Here is a 13,878-nt window from a genome sequence, read left to right on the forward strand (position 1 = left end):
TCTCCTGTCGTGAGAATGTGGTGTGATTGGCTATTAACCGTTGTCGTCTCTTTTGCCTGCTACTGCATTGGACTGGTTAACCAAAACTGAGATCCTGTGCACGGAGGCGGGGTTATAGAGGAGGCGGCGCTATGCATTCTGGGAAGAAGTTCAAAGCTTTGAGCTTGTTGGTGCCTCGGATCAAGATCCTACTCTACACCCCAATGTCATTCCCTGTGGAGCCCAGTGTACCTCGCAGAAAGAGATTTAACAACGGTAAGGTCTTACCTTAAATCTCGTTTTCCAAGCACCTGGTGATGCAAAACGCCATTTTGCTTGCGATGAGTGGCGGGATGGCGATTATACATCCCGCACCAAAATCTGCTGTGCATTAGCATGATGTCCTTTGTTACCAGGTATCTGGCTTTCGGGGGGTTTAGGCTATGGGAAGGGGGGGGTTAGGTTTAGGCTGCGGGAATGTAGGTTAGGTTTAGGTGTAGGCTGCGGGGATGTGGGTTAGGGTTAAGCTACAGTAAGGCAGGGTAAGGGTATAAGGGGTAACATAGAAACATAGAATTTGACGGCAGATAAGAACCACTTGGCCCATCTAATCTGCCCTTTTTTTACCATATTTTTATCTCAAAACTTATTTGATCCTTATTTTTATGTAAGGATATCCTTATGTCTATCCCATGCATGTTTAAGTTGGTCCACTGTCTTAGCCTCTACCACCTCTGATGGGAGGCTATTCCACTTGTCCACTACCCTTTCTGTGAAGTAATTTTTCCTCATATTTCTCCTGAACCTCTCCCCTCCAGTCTCAGTGCATGTCCTCGTGTCCTATTGCTTCTCTTCATTTGGAGAATGTTTCCCTCCTGGACTTTGTTAGAAACTTTCAAATATATCAAGGGTTTTATCATGTCCCCCCTTTCCCTTCTCTGCTCCAAACTATACATATTGAGATTTCTTAGTCTTTCTGGGTATGTTTTGTGATGTAGGCCATGCACCATTTCTCTAACGTCCTAAGTGGATGCTGGGGACTCCGTAAGGACCATGGGAATAGCGGCTCCGCAGGAGACTGGGCACATCTAAAGAAAGCTTTAGGACTATCTGGTGTGCACTGGCTCCTCCCCCTATGATCCTCCTCCAAGCCTCAGTTAGATCTCTGTGCCCGAACGAGAAGGGTGCACACTAGGGGCTCTCCTGAGCTTCTTAGTGAAAGTTTTAGTTTAGGTTTTTTATTTTCAGTGAGACCTGCTGGCAACAGGCTCACTGCATCGAGGGACTAAGGGGAGAAGAAGCGAACTCACCTGCGTGCAGAGTGGATTGGGCTTCTTAGGCTACTGGACATTAGCTCCAGAGGGACGATCACAGGCCCAGCTTGGATGGGTCCCAGAGCCGCGCCGCCGGCCCCCTTACAGAGCCAGAAGGCAGAAGAGGTCCGGAAAATCGGCGGCAGAAGACGTCCTGTCTTCAACAAGGTAGCGCACAGCACTGCAGCTGTGCGCCATTGCTCTCAGCACACTTCACACTCCGGTCACTGAGGGTGCAGGGCGCTGGGGGGGGCGCCCTGAGATGCAATAAAAACACCTTGGATGGCAAAAAAATGCATCACATATAGCTCCTGGGCTATATGGATGCATTTAACCCCTGCCAAAATACATAGAAAAACGGGAGATAAGGCCGCCGATAAGGGGGCGGAGCCTATCTCCTCAGCACACTGGCGCCATTTTCCCTCACAGCTCCGTTGGAGTGAAGCTCCCTGGCTCTCCCCTGCAGTCACTACACTACAGAAAGGGTTAAAAAAGAGAGGGGGGCACTAATTAGGCGCAGTATTAACTATTTAACTATACAGCAGCTATAAGGGGAAAAACACTTATATAAGGTTATCCCTGTGTGTGTATATATATATATATATATATATATATATATATATATATATATATATATATATATATATATATAGCGCTCTGGTGTGTGCTGGCAAACTCTCCCTCTGTCTCCCCAAAGGGCTAGTGGGGTCCTGTCCTCTATCAGAGCATTCCCTGTGTGTGTGCTGTATGTCGGTACTTTTGTGTCGACATGTATAAGGAGAAAAATGATGTGGAGACGGAGCAGATTGCCTGTAATAGTGATGTCACCCCCTAGGGGGTCGACACCTGAGTGGATGAACTGTTGGAAGAAATTACGTGACCGTGTCAGCTCTGTATAAAAGACAGTGGTTGACATGAGACAGCCGGCTACTCAGCTTGTGCCTGTCCAGACGTCTCATAGGCCGTCAGGGGCTCTAAAGCGCCCGTTACCTCAGATGGCAGATATAGACGCCGTCACGGATACTGACTCCAGTGTCGACGGTGAAGAGACAAATGTGACTTCCAGTAGGGCCACACGTTACATGATTGAGGCAATGAAAAATGTTTTACACATTTCTGATAATACGAGTACCACCAAAAAGGGGTATTATGTTCGGTGAGGAAAAACTACCTGTAGTTTTCCTGAATCTGAGAAATTAAATGAGGTGTGTGATGATGCGTGGGTTTCCCCCGATAACAACTGATAATTTCTAAAATGTTATTGGCATTATATCCTTTCCCGCCAGAGGTTAGGGTGCGTTGGGAAACACCCCCTAGGGTGGATAAAGCGCTCACACGCTTGTAAGGGCTCTACCCTCTCCTGAGATGGCCGCCCTTAAGGATCCTGCTGATAGAAAGCAGGAGGGTATCCTAAAATGTATTTACACACATACTGGTGTTATACTGCGACCAGCAATCGCCTCAGCCTGGATGTGCAGTGCTGGGTTGGCGTGGTCGGATTCCCTGACTGAAAATATTGATACCCTAGATAGGGACAGTATATTTTTGCCTATAGAGCATTTAAAAGATGCATTTCTATATATGCGTGATGCACAGCGGAATATTTGCCGACTGGCATCAAGTCTAAGTGCGTTGTCCATTTCTACCAGTAGAGGGTTATGGACACGTCAGTGGTCAGGTGATGCGTATTCCAAACGGCATTTGGAAGTATTGCCTTATTAAGGGGAGGAGTTATTTGGGGTCGGTCTTTCAGACCTGGTGGCCACGGCAACAGCTGGGAAATCCACGTTTGTACCCCAGGTCGCCTCTCAACATGAGAAGACGCCGTATTATCAGGCGCAGTCTTTTCGTGGACAAAGGGGCAAAAGGTTCCTCATTTCTGCCCCGTGACAGAGGGAGAGGAAAAAGGCTGCAGAAATCAGCCAGTTCCCAGGAACAGAAACCCTCTCCCGCCTCTGCCAAGCCCTCAGTATACGCTGGGGCTTTACAAGCAGAATCAGGCACGGTGGGGGGCCCGTCTCAATGAATTTCAGCGCGCAGTGGGCTCACTCGCAAGTAGACCCCTGGATCCTTCAGGTGATATCTCAGGGGTACAAATTAGAATTCGAGACGTCTCCCCCTCGCCGTTTCCTAAAGTCGGCTTTACCGATGTCTCCTTCTGACAGGGAGACAGTTTTGGGAGCCATTCACAAGCTGTATTCCCAGCAGGTGATAATCAAGATACCCCTCCTGCAACAGGGAACGGGGTATTATTCCACACTGTGGTGGTACCGAAACCGGACGGCTCGGTGAGACCGATTCTAAATCTAAAATCTTTGAACACTTACATACAGAGGTTCAAATTCAAGATTGAGTCACTCAGAGCAGTGATTGCGAACCTGGAAGAAGGGGACTACATGATGTCTCGGGACATCAAGGATGCTTACCTTCATGTCAAAATTTACCCTTCTCACCAAGGGTACCTCAGGTTTATGGTACAGAACTGTCACTATCAGTTCAGACGCTGCCGTATGGATGGTCCACGGCACCCCGGGTCTTTACCAAGGTAATGGCCGAAATGATGATATTCCTTCGAAGGAAGGGAATTTTAGTTATCCCTTACTTGGACAATTCCCTGATAAGGGTAAGATCCAGGGAACAGTTGGAGGTCGGTGTAGCACTATCTCAGGTAGTGTTGCGGCAGCACAATTGGATTCTCAATATTCCAAAATCGCAGCTGGTTCCGACGACTTGTCTTCTGTTCCTAGGGATGATCCTGGACACAGTCCAGAAAAAGGTGTTTCTCCCGGAGGAGAAAGCCAGGGAGTTATCCGAGCTAGTCAGGAACCTCCTAAAACCGAGCCAAGTCTCAGTGCATCAATGCACAAGGGTTCTGGGTAAAATGGTGGCTTCCTACGAAGCAATCCCATTCGGCAGATTCCACGCAAGAACTTTCCAGTGGGACCTGCTGGACAAATGGTCCGGGTCGCATCTTCAGATGCATCAGCGGATAACCCTGTCACCAAGGACAAGGGTGTCCCTCCTGTGGTGGTTGCAGAGTGCTCATCTTCTAGAGGGCCGCAGATTCGGCATTCAGGACTGGGTCCTGGTGACCACGGATGCCAGCCTGCGAGGCTGGGGAGCAGTCACACAGGGAAGGAATATCCAGGGCTTATGGTCAAGCCTGGAGACATCACTTCACATAAATATCCTGAAGCTAAGGGACATTTACAATGCTCTAAGCTTAGCAAGACCTCTGCTTCAAGGTCAGCCGGTGTTGATCCTATCGGACAACATCACGGCAGTCACCCACGTAAACAGACAGGGTGGCACAAGAAGCAGGAGGGCAATGGCAGAAGCTGCAAGGATTCTTCGCTGGGCGGAAAATCATGTGATAGCACTGTCGGCAGTATTCATTCCGGGAGTGGACAACTGGGAAGCAGACTTCCTCAGCACGACCTCCACCCGGGAGAGTGGGGACTTCACCCAGAAGTCTTCCACATGATTATAAACCGTTGGGAAAAACTCGACAGGTATTGCGCCAGGTCCAGGGACCCTCAGGCAATAGCTGTAGACGCTCTGGTAACACCGTGGGTGTACCAGTCAGGGTATGTGTTCCCTCCTCTGCCTCTCATACCCAAGGTACTGAGATTGATAAGATGGAGAGGAGTAAGCACTATATTCGTGGCTCCGGATTGGCCAAGAAGGACTTGGTAACCGGAACTTCAAGAGATGCTCACGGAGGATCCGTGGCCTCTACCTCTAAGAAGGGACCTGCTCCAGCAAGGACCCTGTCTGTTCCAAGACTTACCGCGGCTGCGTTTGACGGCATGGCGGTTGAACGCCGAATCCTGAAGGAAAAAAGGCATTCCGGATGAAGTCATCCCTATCCTGATCAAAGCCAGGAAGGATGTAACCGCAAAAACATTATCACCGCAATTGGCGAAAATATGTTACGTGGTGCGAGGCCAGTAAGGCCCGACGGAGGAAATTCAACTGGGTCGATTCCTACGTTTCCTGCAAACAGGAGTGTCTATGGGCCTGAAATTGGGGTCCATTAAGGTTCAAATTTCGGCCCTGTCAATTTTTCTTCCAAAAAGAACTAGCTTCAGTCCCTGAAGTTCAGACGTTTGTAAAAGGGGTACTGCATATACAGCCTCCTTTTGTGCCTCCAGTGGCACTTTGGGATCTCAATGTAGTTTTGGGTTCCAAAAGTCACATTGGTTTGAACCACTTAAATCTGTGGAGTTAAAATATCTCACATGGAAAGTGGTCATGCTGTTGGCCCTGGCCTGGGCCAGGCGCGTGTCAGAATTGGCGGCTTTATCCTGAAAAAGCCCTTATCTGGTTTCCATTCTGACAGGGCGGAATTGAGGACTCGTCCTCAGTTTCTCCCTAAGGTGGTTTCAGCGTTTCACCTGAACCAACCTATTTGTGGTGCCTGCGGCTACTAGGGACTTGGAGGACTCCAAGTTGCTAGACGTTGTCAGGGCCCTGAAAATATATGTTTCCAGGACGGCTGGAGTCAGGAAATCTGACTCGCTGTTTATCCTGTATGCACCCAACAAGCTGGGTGCTCCTGCTTCTAAGCAGACTATTGCTCGTTGGATTTGTAGTACAATTCAGCTTGCACATTCTGTGGCAGGCCTGCCACAGCCAAAAATATGTAAATGCCCACTCCACAAGGAAGGTGGGCTCATCTTGGGCGGCTGCCCGAGGGGTGTCTCGGCTTTACAACTTTGCCGAGCAGCTACTTGGTCAGGAGCAAATACGTTTGTAACATTCTACAAAATTGATATCCTGGCTGAGGAGGACCTGGAGTTCTCTCATTTGGTGCTGCAGAGTCATCCGCACTCTCCCGCCCGTTTGGGAGCTTTGGTATAATCCCCATGGTCCTTACGGAGTCCCCAGCATCCACTTAGGACGTTAGAGAAAATAAGAATTTACTTACCGATAATTCTATTTCTCATAGTCCGTAGTGGATGCTGGGCGCCCATCCCAAGTGCGGATTGTCTGCAATACTGGTACATAGTTATTGTTACCAAAAAAATCGGGTTATTGCTGTAGTGAGCCATCTTTTCTAGAGGCTCCTCTGTTATCATGCTGTTAACTGGTTTCAGATCACAAGTTATACGGTGTGATTGGTGTGGCTGGTATGAGTCTTACCCGGGATTCAAAATCCTTCCTTATTGTGTACGCTCGTCCGGGCACAGTATCCTAACTGAGGCTTGGAGGAGGGTCATAGGGGGAGGAGCCAGTGCACACCAGATAGTCCTAAAGCTTTCTTTAGATGTGCCCAGTCTCCTGCGGAGCCGCTATTCCCATGGTCCTTACGGAGTCCCCAGCATCCACTACGGACTATGAGAAATAGAATTATCGGTAAGTAAATTCTTATTTTTAGTTGCCCTTCTTTGTACAGTTTCTAATGTATTAATATCCTTTTGAAGATATGGCCTCCAGAACTGAACACAGTATTCTAGAGGAGGCCGTACCAATGACCTATACAGTGGCATTATTACTTCTTTCTTTCTTCTGCTGCTGATTCCTCTCCCAATGCAGCCAAGCATCTGACTAGCCTTCCTCATTGCTTTGTTACATTGCTTACCTGCCTTTAAGTCATCTGAAATAGTGACTCCTAGATCCCTTTCCTCCTCAGTAGTTCCCAGTATAGTGCCATTAATACTGTATTTAGCTTTTGTATTTTTGAGATCCAAGTGCATGATTTTGCACTTTTTGGCATTAAACCGTAATTGTCACACTCTTGACCATCCCTCTAGTCTACCTAGATCCTCAGTCATTTGTTTTACCTAGAGATGAGCGGGTTCGGATTTACTCGGTTCTTAATGCCAGAATTATCGCAAGTTCTTTTTTTCTGGATTTTTCTTACCGGCTAACCAAAACATGTGACGTCCGTGAGCCAATAAGGAGAGTCGGGGTAAATCAGAGTAAAACCGAACCCGCTCATCTCTAGTTTTACCCCACCTGGTGTGTCTACCCTGTAGCATAGCTTTGTTTCATCTGCAAAAAAAGGCATACTTAACCTTTAATGCCATTTGCAATGTCACAATAAAGATATTAAAAAGCATTGGTCCAAGTACAGATCCCTGGGGTACTCCACTGGTAACATTACTCTCCTGTGAATGCACTCCATTCACCACAACTGTTTTCTATCCTGCAACCAAAATCTTATCCAGTCAATAGTCCTAGTATCCAAGCCCAAACTTCCATGTTTATTTGGCAGTCTGCGATGTGGAACAGTGTCAAAAGCCTTACTAAAGTCTAGATAAGCTATATCCACGTCTCCACTTTTATCCATCACTAGCTTCCTTCCCAACCCCTGTTGGGGTTCTAAACAGCGGGATGCCGCGGTAAGGGTTCCGGCCACTGGCATGTCAGCTCCAACCCGTAATTACTGCTCTGCGGAGGACGTCTTCATTGCTTCCAAATGCAACAGGTCTTGTAGCCATTTGTTGTCTGTGCCACTACGTCATTATAACGTTCTTTCCTTTACAGATCTCCATTTTCTCCAGCTACTGGAACTTCAGGCCATAGTAAGCTTGTCGGTGTCCTTCCCCGTCCTCTGCCTCCAGTCACGTATGGTCTTCACGGGCAGAGGATTGAGGCATCCTAGATGGGTGCTGGTGTCTGTATGGAGTATGGACAACGTTGCGTTGTGACCTTGCTGCTGGCTGGAGGACTCTTTATGTCCCGTAGGAAATCGGACTCCTGGGATCCACGCCCCAGTGACAAGTCACATTCCGTACCTGGATAATGGCAAACCAGAACTTGGGTCATAATGCATGAATGTTATAATTTGATGTATATTTGGCATTTAGTCCCTCCCTTGAATGGATAGTCTGTGTGTCCTTTGTTAAAGGTTGGAACCACAAGGGCAGTAGTTTACCAATTTAGGAGGATGATCGTGGCAAGGTTTTTTTAATCTTCTTTATATGAGGATGACCAGATGAGCCTGCACGGAACATATGTAACCATACTCTACTCATGCACTACCGTTACGTCATTGGGCGACGTCCAGAACTTCCGTCTCCAGTTTGTGGCTGATGGTCCGATCTCTGTGTAAACCACCGTTACCTGCCGGAAGATAAATCGTCCTGATCTTTGCTTTGTGCTCTGGATTGTGTGTATCGGATATAATTTACAGTAGGGTGTTCAAGCATATATTCATAATCAGGTCTCAGATAACAGACTAGATATTCCTAATCAATACCAGTGTGTCCTCTGTCAGATATTAGGTGAGGACCTGCCTATTATAACTGTATTTAGACGAGGCCGTCACAGTATAAAGTTACAGTAAGAAGATTTAATACATAGAAAATAAGAACAATCCAGCTGGTTGTTTTTAAATGTGCAACACGTATATTTATTAGCGGGAGCCCAGGCACTGCAATTCATGTTTAAATTGCATAAAAGTGTACCAGCGTGTAGTATAATTATGTGAGAAAAATGAAGGGGTCACTGTAATGTGACTTTTCTACACTATATAGTTACTTTGTTACTAGAGGCATTATGTGCACTACATATTAATGTTTTACAAAATATTTGAAGTAGAAGAGAAGACTCTAGACCAGGCGTGTCCAAACTGTGGCCCTCCAGCTGTTGAGAAACTACACATCCCAGCATGCCCTGACACAGCTTTAGCATTCTCTGACAGCAAAACTGTGTCAGGGCTTGCTGGGATACGTAGTTTCACAACAGCTGGAGGGCCGCAGTTTGGACATGCCTGCGCTAGACACTCATTGGCTGTTGACTTGTGGATATGTAAAGAAGAAACTGCAGTTAGCTTTTTCTGCCACTTGATGGCACTATACAATTAGTTTTTTCTCTTGCTTTGTGTCTTGGTGATATTGTTCAGTACTCAGAGAGGACTGACCGTAAAAGGAAACCATTCATATCTGTGGTTTAATCTGGGTGTTGCCGTTTTCACCTTGACACATTGTTATTGTTCTACCTCTTTGTATCACTTGTCTGTCATCTTAGCATTGTATTGCTGTGGCTGCTGGCTAATGCAGAGCACTCTCTTTTGTATGGTTTGTACGTAAGCAACAGGAACAAACGGACTGTAATGCTGCTGGTTTGCGTCAGCGCTTTCTGTAATAGCTTTCACCGTCCATTCTATTCGGAGTGCGTGTTTTGTGTTCTTCCATTGTAAATAGTGTGCTGGAAATGTTCTGAAATAAAAACAAGTCTGTGCAATAATAGGCTTCTGCGTAAAGTTGTCTGACTTTCTCATGGTCACCATATGCGTGTATACATCACCTTCTCCCACTATCCGAACAATTAGTCCCGTTTCAGATGCTCACTCGCAGCCTCATCACTATCACACAGACATCTGCCTACAGATGGGTCCACGGTTATCTTGACTTCTTTGCTGCGCCTAGGCACAGCATGGTTTATTTACATAAACCATTCATCTATTGTTCTCAGCTGCAATACAATACAGCAGGGGATTAAGTCATTATAGCATGAGATTAAATCCGACAGCCCAGTCTCAGTTAATCCTATTAAAGGTCAAGATAAACAAGGACCCATTTGCATTTCAGCAACTATGGAAAGTAATGCGTCGCACTGGAGGGTAGTTTACAGTTCACCAAATATTTATTAATGAGTACTTTCCCTGAAGGTTATAGAACATTAAACCTTAAAAGTGTTATGTTCCTAGATGCGAGAAACAGAAATATCTAGGAAATCGCAGGTTTATGTGTTTTAATATTCTGGATTAATTGAAAGAAAAGAAAAAAAAGTCCCCATTTCCGCTAGCAATTTATGCCAATGCGTCCGTCCTTCCCCCATTGATTTATGATTGTACTTTCCCCTAGTGATTACGCAAGCATTCTTTCCATAGGTTTATTATTAATGCAACTTTTCATTAAGGGGGATTTTAGAACCCGCCGATGTTACTTGGCGCCTTACCTGTACTCTATCTATGTGCAGCGGATCAGATCAGCGCACCATTTGGTCGCAGGAGTAGTCAGGTGGCATTCTGAGTAAGTGGATTAAGGGCCTAATTCAGATCCGATTGCTGCTGTGCGCTTTTAAACTATGTATGCACCGCAATGCGTCGGACGGCTACAACGGGCATCGCCGGTCAGCGACGGGATGCCGTGAAGAATACATTTGACCAGGCGTTTGCAAGGCGATTGACAGGAAGAGGCCGTTTGCGGGTGGCAACTGACCGTTTTCAGGGAGTGTCCGGAAAAACGCAGGCGGGCTGAAGCGTTTTCAGGGATGGTGTGTGACGTCCGCTCCGGCCCCGATCAGCCTGTTTTCATCACACTGGATAAGTAAGTCCTGGGCTGCGTAGACACTGCACACACTGATTTTTGTGCAGCTCTGCAACACATGCGATCGCACACTTGCACAGCGATTTTACCCTCCCCCTGTAGGCAGCGACTATCTGATCGCAGGGCAGCAAAAAACGCAGCCCAGCGATCAGATCTGAATTACCCCTTAAGATGCCAGTCACTCTCTTCTGCACAAAGTGGCTCTTCCTCTAACACTGGTCTCCTCCCAATCCATGCTCTGTTCAGATCATATGGGGTATTCTGTGCCCAGACATACTGGTCAGTGTCATCACATTGACCAACCAAAGCCATCTACTGTGTGAGCTGCGTTCGAGATCAGCCAGTGCCATTTAAATCTCCAGTTCAGCTGAAGTTTTCTGGATACAAACCCTTGGTCCTACACCTGTACACAGCAGAGGGCTGCGTTCTAGTGCCACGCTGGCTGTACATACATACTAGTCCCTGCTTGTGATAAGTGTAATATGCTGATGTCGGTGATATGGGGCCTAATTCAGTAAGGATTCCCTTTGGTTCACATGCTAGGGGCCACCCATCACTGGACAAGGCCGCCCAGCTTGCTGACTGCCGCCTCCCCCCCTTCAACAAGCAGAATTTGCGATCGCAGCTTAGATGTGCCTGCAGGAGGCCCGTCGCCATGTTTCCATTGTGCATGTGATGTCACGCAGCCGCCGTAATCACACCCCCATTTGCGCCGCAACGCTCCATCTCCGCCCTGGAAAGGGAGCGTTGCCACCCACCCTGCGACCGCCTCTGCCTTATTGACGGGCAGAGGCGATCGCATTTTCTGCGCCCGCATCATTTTTCTAATTTTTTGCGGTTGGATCGCACACTGACCCATGATCCGCTATCTGGTCCAGACCATTGTTCCGCTATTATCTGACCTAGCGTAGCGCCTTTAACTACATAATCTTCCTCCGCTCTTCCATTGTCCTTATCTAAACCTGAATAGAATGAGAGCCAATTTAGGGGGACATTTACTAAGCAGTGATGAGAGCGGAGAAGTGAGCCAGTGGAGAAATTTCCCCAACAACCAATCAGCAGCTCTGTACCATTTTATAGTATGCAAATTATAGATGTTACTTCAGTGCTGCTTGGTTGCCATGGTCCACTTCTCCACTGGCTCACTTCTCCGCTCTTATCACTGCTTAGTAAATGTCCCCCTTAATCCCATTCAGTAATGAAAACCATGACTGCCAATACATGAACGAATCTAGAAATGCTGCAATAACCTCTTTGTAATATTACAATCAAATCTAATTCTACTCGCAGCACCTTTATACAAGTAAAGTAAATCCAGAGTATCCCAGAACATGGTTTTTATTCAGCTTGCATAAAATAACAAAGGCTGTTAAGGGTCTCCCCCAAGGAGTTTACAAACTAGAGGGTTGATGTATCAAGTAGTGAAAGAATGAACGTTACCCATAGCAACCACTCAGCTTATACCTAACATTTTATAGAATGTACTTGATCAACTTTTCCTCAAAGCTGTTTGCTGTGGACAACTTCCCTACTGGTCTAATTCTCCACTGTTTTCACTGCTTGACACATCAACCCTTACATCTGTGGATAAATCATCAAGTACTGCCAGCAGGTCATGTTTTCAGGATTTCTATCTGTAGGATATTACCTAGCAAAATATATCAGCACACTTGAGTATGTTTAAAGAAATACTGAAAACATGTCCTGTTGGATGCACTTGAGGACTAGAGCGGAGAACCCCTGGCTTAGATTATCTCTTTGTTACCTCTGTCGGCTTCTGTAGCCTGGTAGGCACAACGGGTAGGGTTAGTGATTTTGCCGTGTTCGGCTGCAGCCGTTATGGGAACTTGCTCGGTGAATCTGAGCATCTACAGGGAAATGAGAGGGGCTTATCTCCAGCTGGCTGCACAGGTGAGTTGATCTATGTTGCTGGATCAGTAATTATCCCACCTGCTTCCACAGACCGAAGTCCGCAAAGCAGGACCTGTTGGGAAAATGAGGGTTGAGGTTGAGAAACGCTGCAGTAATCAATAGTATGCAGAGATCAATTACACATAGGACACATTGACAATGTCCTACCTACTGGTCTCTAAATAGCCCAGAAAAGTAACATAATAAACGTATGCCCTAAAATGAACTGACGAGCTATGGCTACTACAGCCATGTGCACTAAACTAATTGCTTGGCAGTCGGACTTTGCGGTACAGTTCACGCATTTTATAGCTGTGAGCCTCACAGAAAACAAGGAAATACAGGTGCACACAGTACTAAGAACACTGATAATCAGAACAATTATAGGAAACTCTGCACTTTAACATGGTGTAAAATTGAGGTACTTTGCAAAATTTTGGCCAGAAATATAGGCACACCTACTGCGACCAGGTGACCTCATCAGGTGGCTCCCCAACATTCTTAAGGTACAAGTCTGGAGCACTGGTTCCCCCGAGTTAGCACAACCCAACTGACCCAAGGTATCAAATTAGTGAGATGTAGCAATTTAAGTGTTAAAAAGTGTTACAATAATAAGTATTAGTTATGTGCGAATAGTGTTACAATGGTGAGAAGTAGTACATAGGGTGAAGTGTTGCATTAGCAAAAATCAGTTTAGGTACTAAAAAGTGTAAGGTTACGTGTTACAGTAATAATGTCCCAGAGCAGCATGGCCACACCAACCCAGGGGGCCCCACACCATGGTCCCAATACTGACACCAACCCAGGGGGCCCCACACCATGGTCCCAATACTGACACATTATGTACATTTATCCAGGACTTCCCATTCATAGTGCTTATTCCAATATGCAGTCTGCACATTCTAGCTGTGAGCTTGGCAGCAGCCCTAGGTCCTGATTCAGGTACATGTAGTTCAGTAAAATGTCATTACTCTGTGGTAGATGAGTGTTTCATGTCGAGATATTCTGACCATGGCATCGCTTTGCTAGGGATTGCAGCAGTAGTGTCCTTTACACTTGTTACACAGGTTTAGTGGACAGTAATAGTGCTGTGTTCTAAATTACCCTACCCTGTTCCAAACCAAACTGGTAAAACCACTGATAAACAACATTACGTCTGTCATGCCAAATACACCAACTTACCAGAGTAACTCCTGATTCTTCAGTTAGGACTTCTGCCCAAAATAACCTGTTTAATATACAGAAACAAACTGTCGCTGCCATTTGACAGGTTGTTATAAGCAGAAAACCCTTGCCATCGGCAATGCACATTTCCATTTTATGGCTGCATGTGTTGGCAGGGGTGTGATGCATGTGACCAGCGGTCTGGATGCCGGCAGTCACATGACAGACAC

General features: G+C 46.5%; 1 protein-coding gene across 4 annotated transcripts in view; it reads left to right on the forward strand.

Annotated features, from left to right (window-relative positions):
* Positions 1 to 8,909, forward strand: part of ROGDI (rogdi atypical leucine zipper) — a 134,763-nt gene extending 125,854 nt beyond the window's left edge. For all 4 annotated transcript variants that reach the window (XM_063935044.1, XM_063935042.1, XM_063935043.1 and 1 more), the window contains one exon: positions 7,785 to 8,909. In XM_063935044.1, the coding sequence (XP_063791114.1) occupies positions 7,785 to 7,823 (39 nt within the window). In that variant the 3' untranslated portion in view covers positions 7,824 to 8,909. The remainder of the gene's footprint in view (positions 1 to 7,784) is intronic.
* The last annotated feature ends 4,969 nt before the right edge of the window (positions 8,910 to 13,878 follow it).

This window comes from Pseudophryne corroboree, chromosome 7 (assembly GCF_028390025.1).
Source record: "Pseudophryne corroboree isolate aPseCor3 chromosome 7, aPseCor3.hap2, whole genome shotgun sequence".
Lineage (NCBI taxonomy): Eukaryota > Metazoa > Chordata > Amphibia > Anura > Myobatrachidae > Pseudophryne > Pseudophryne corroboree.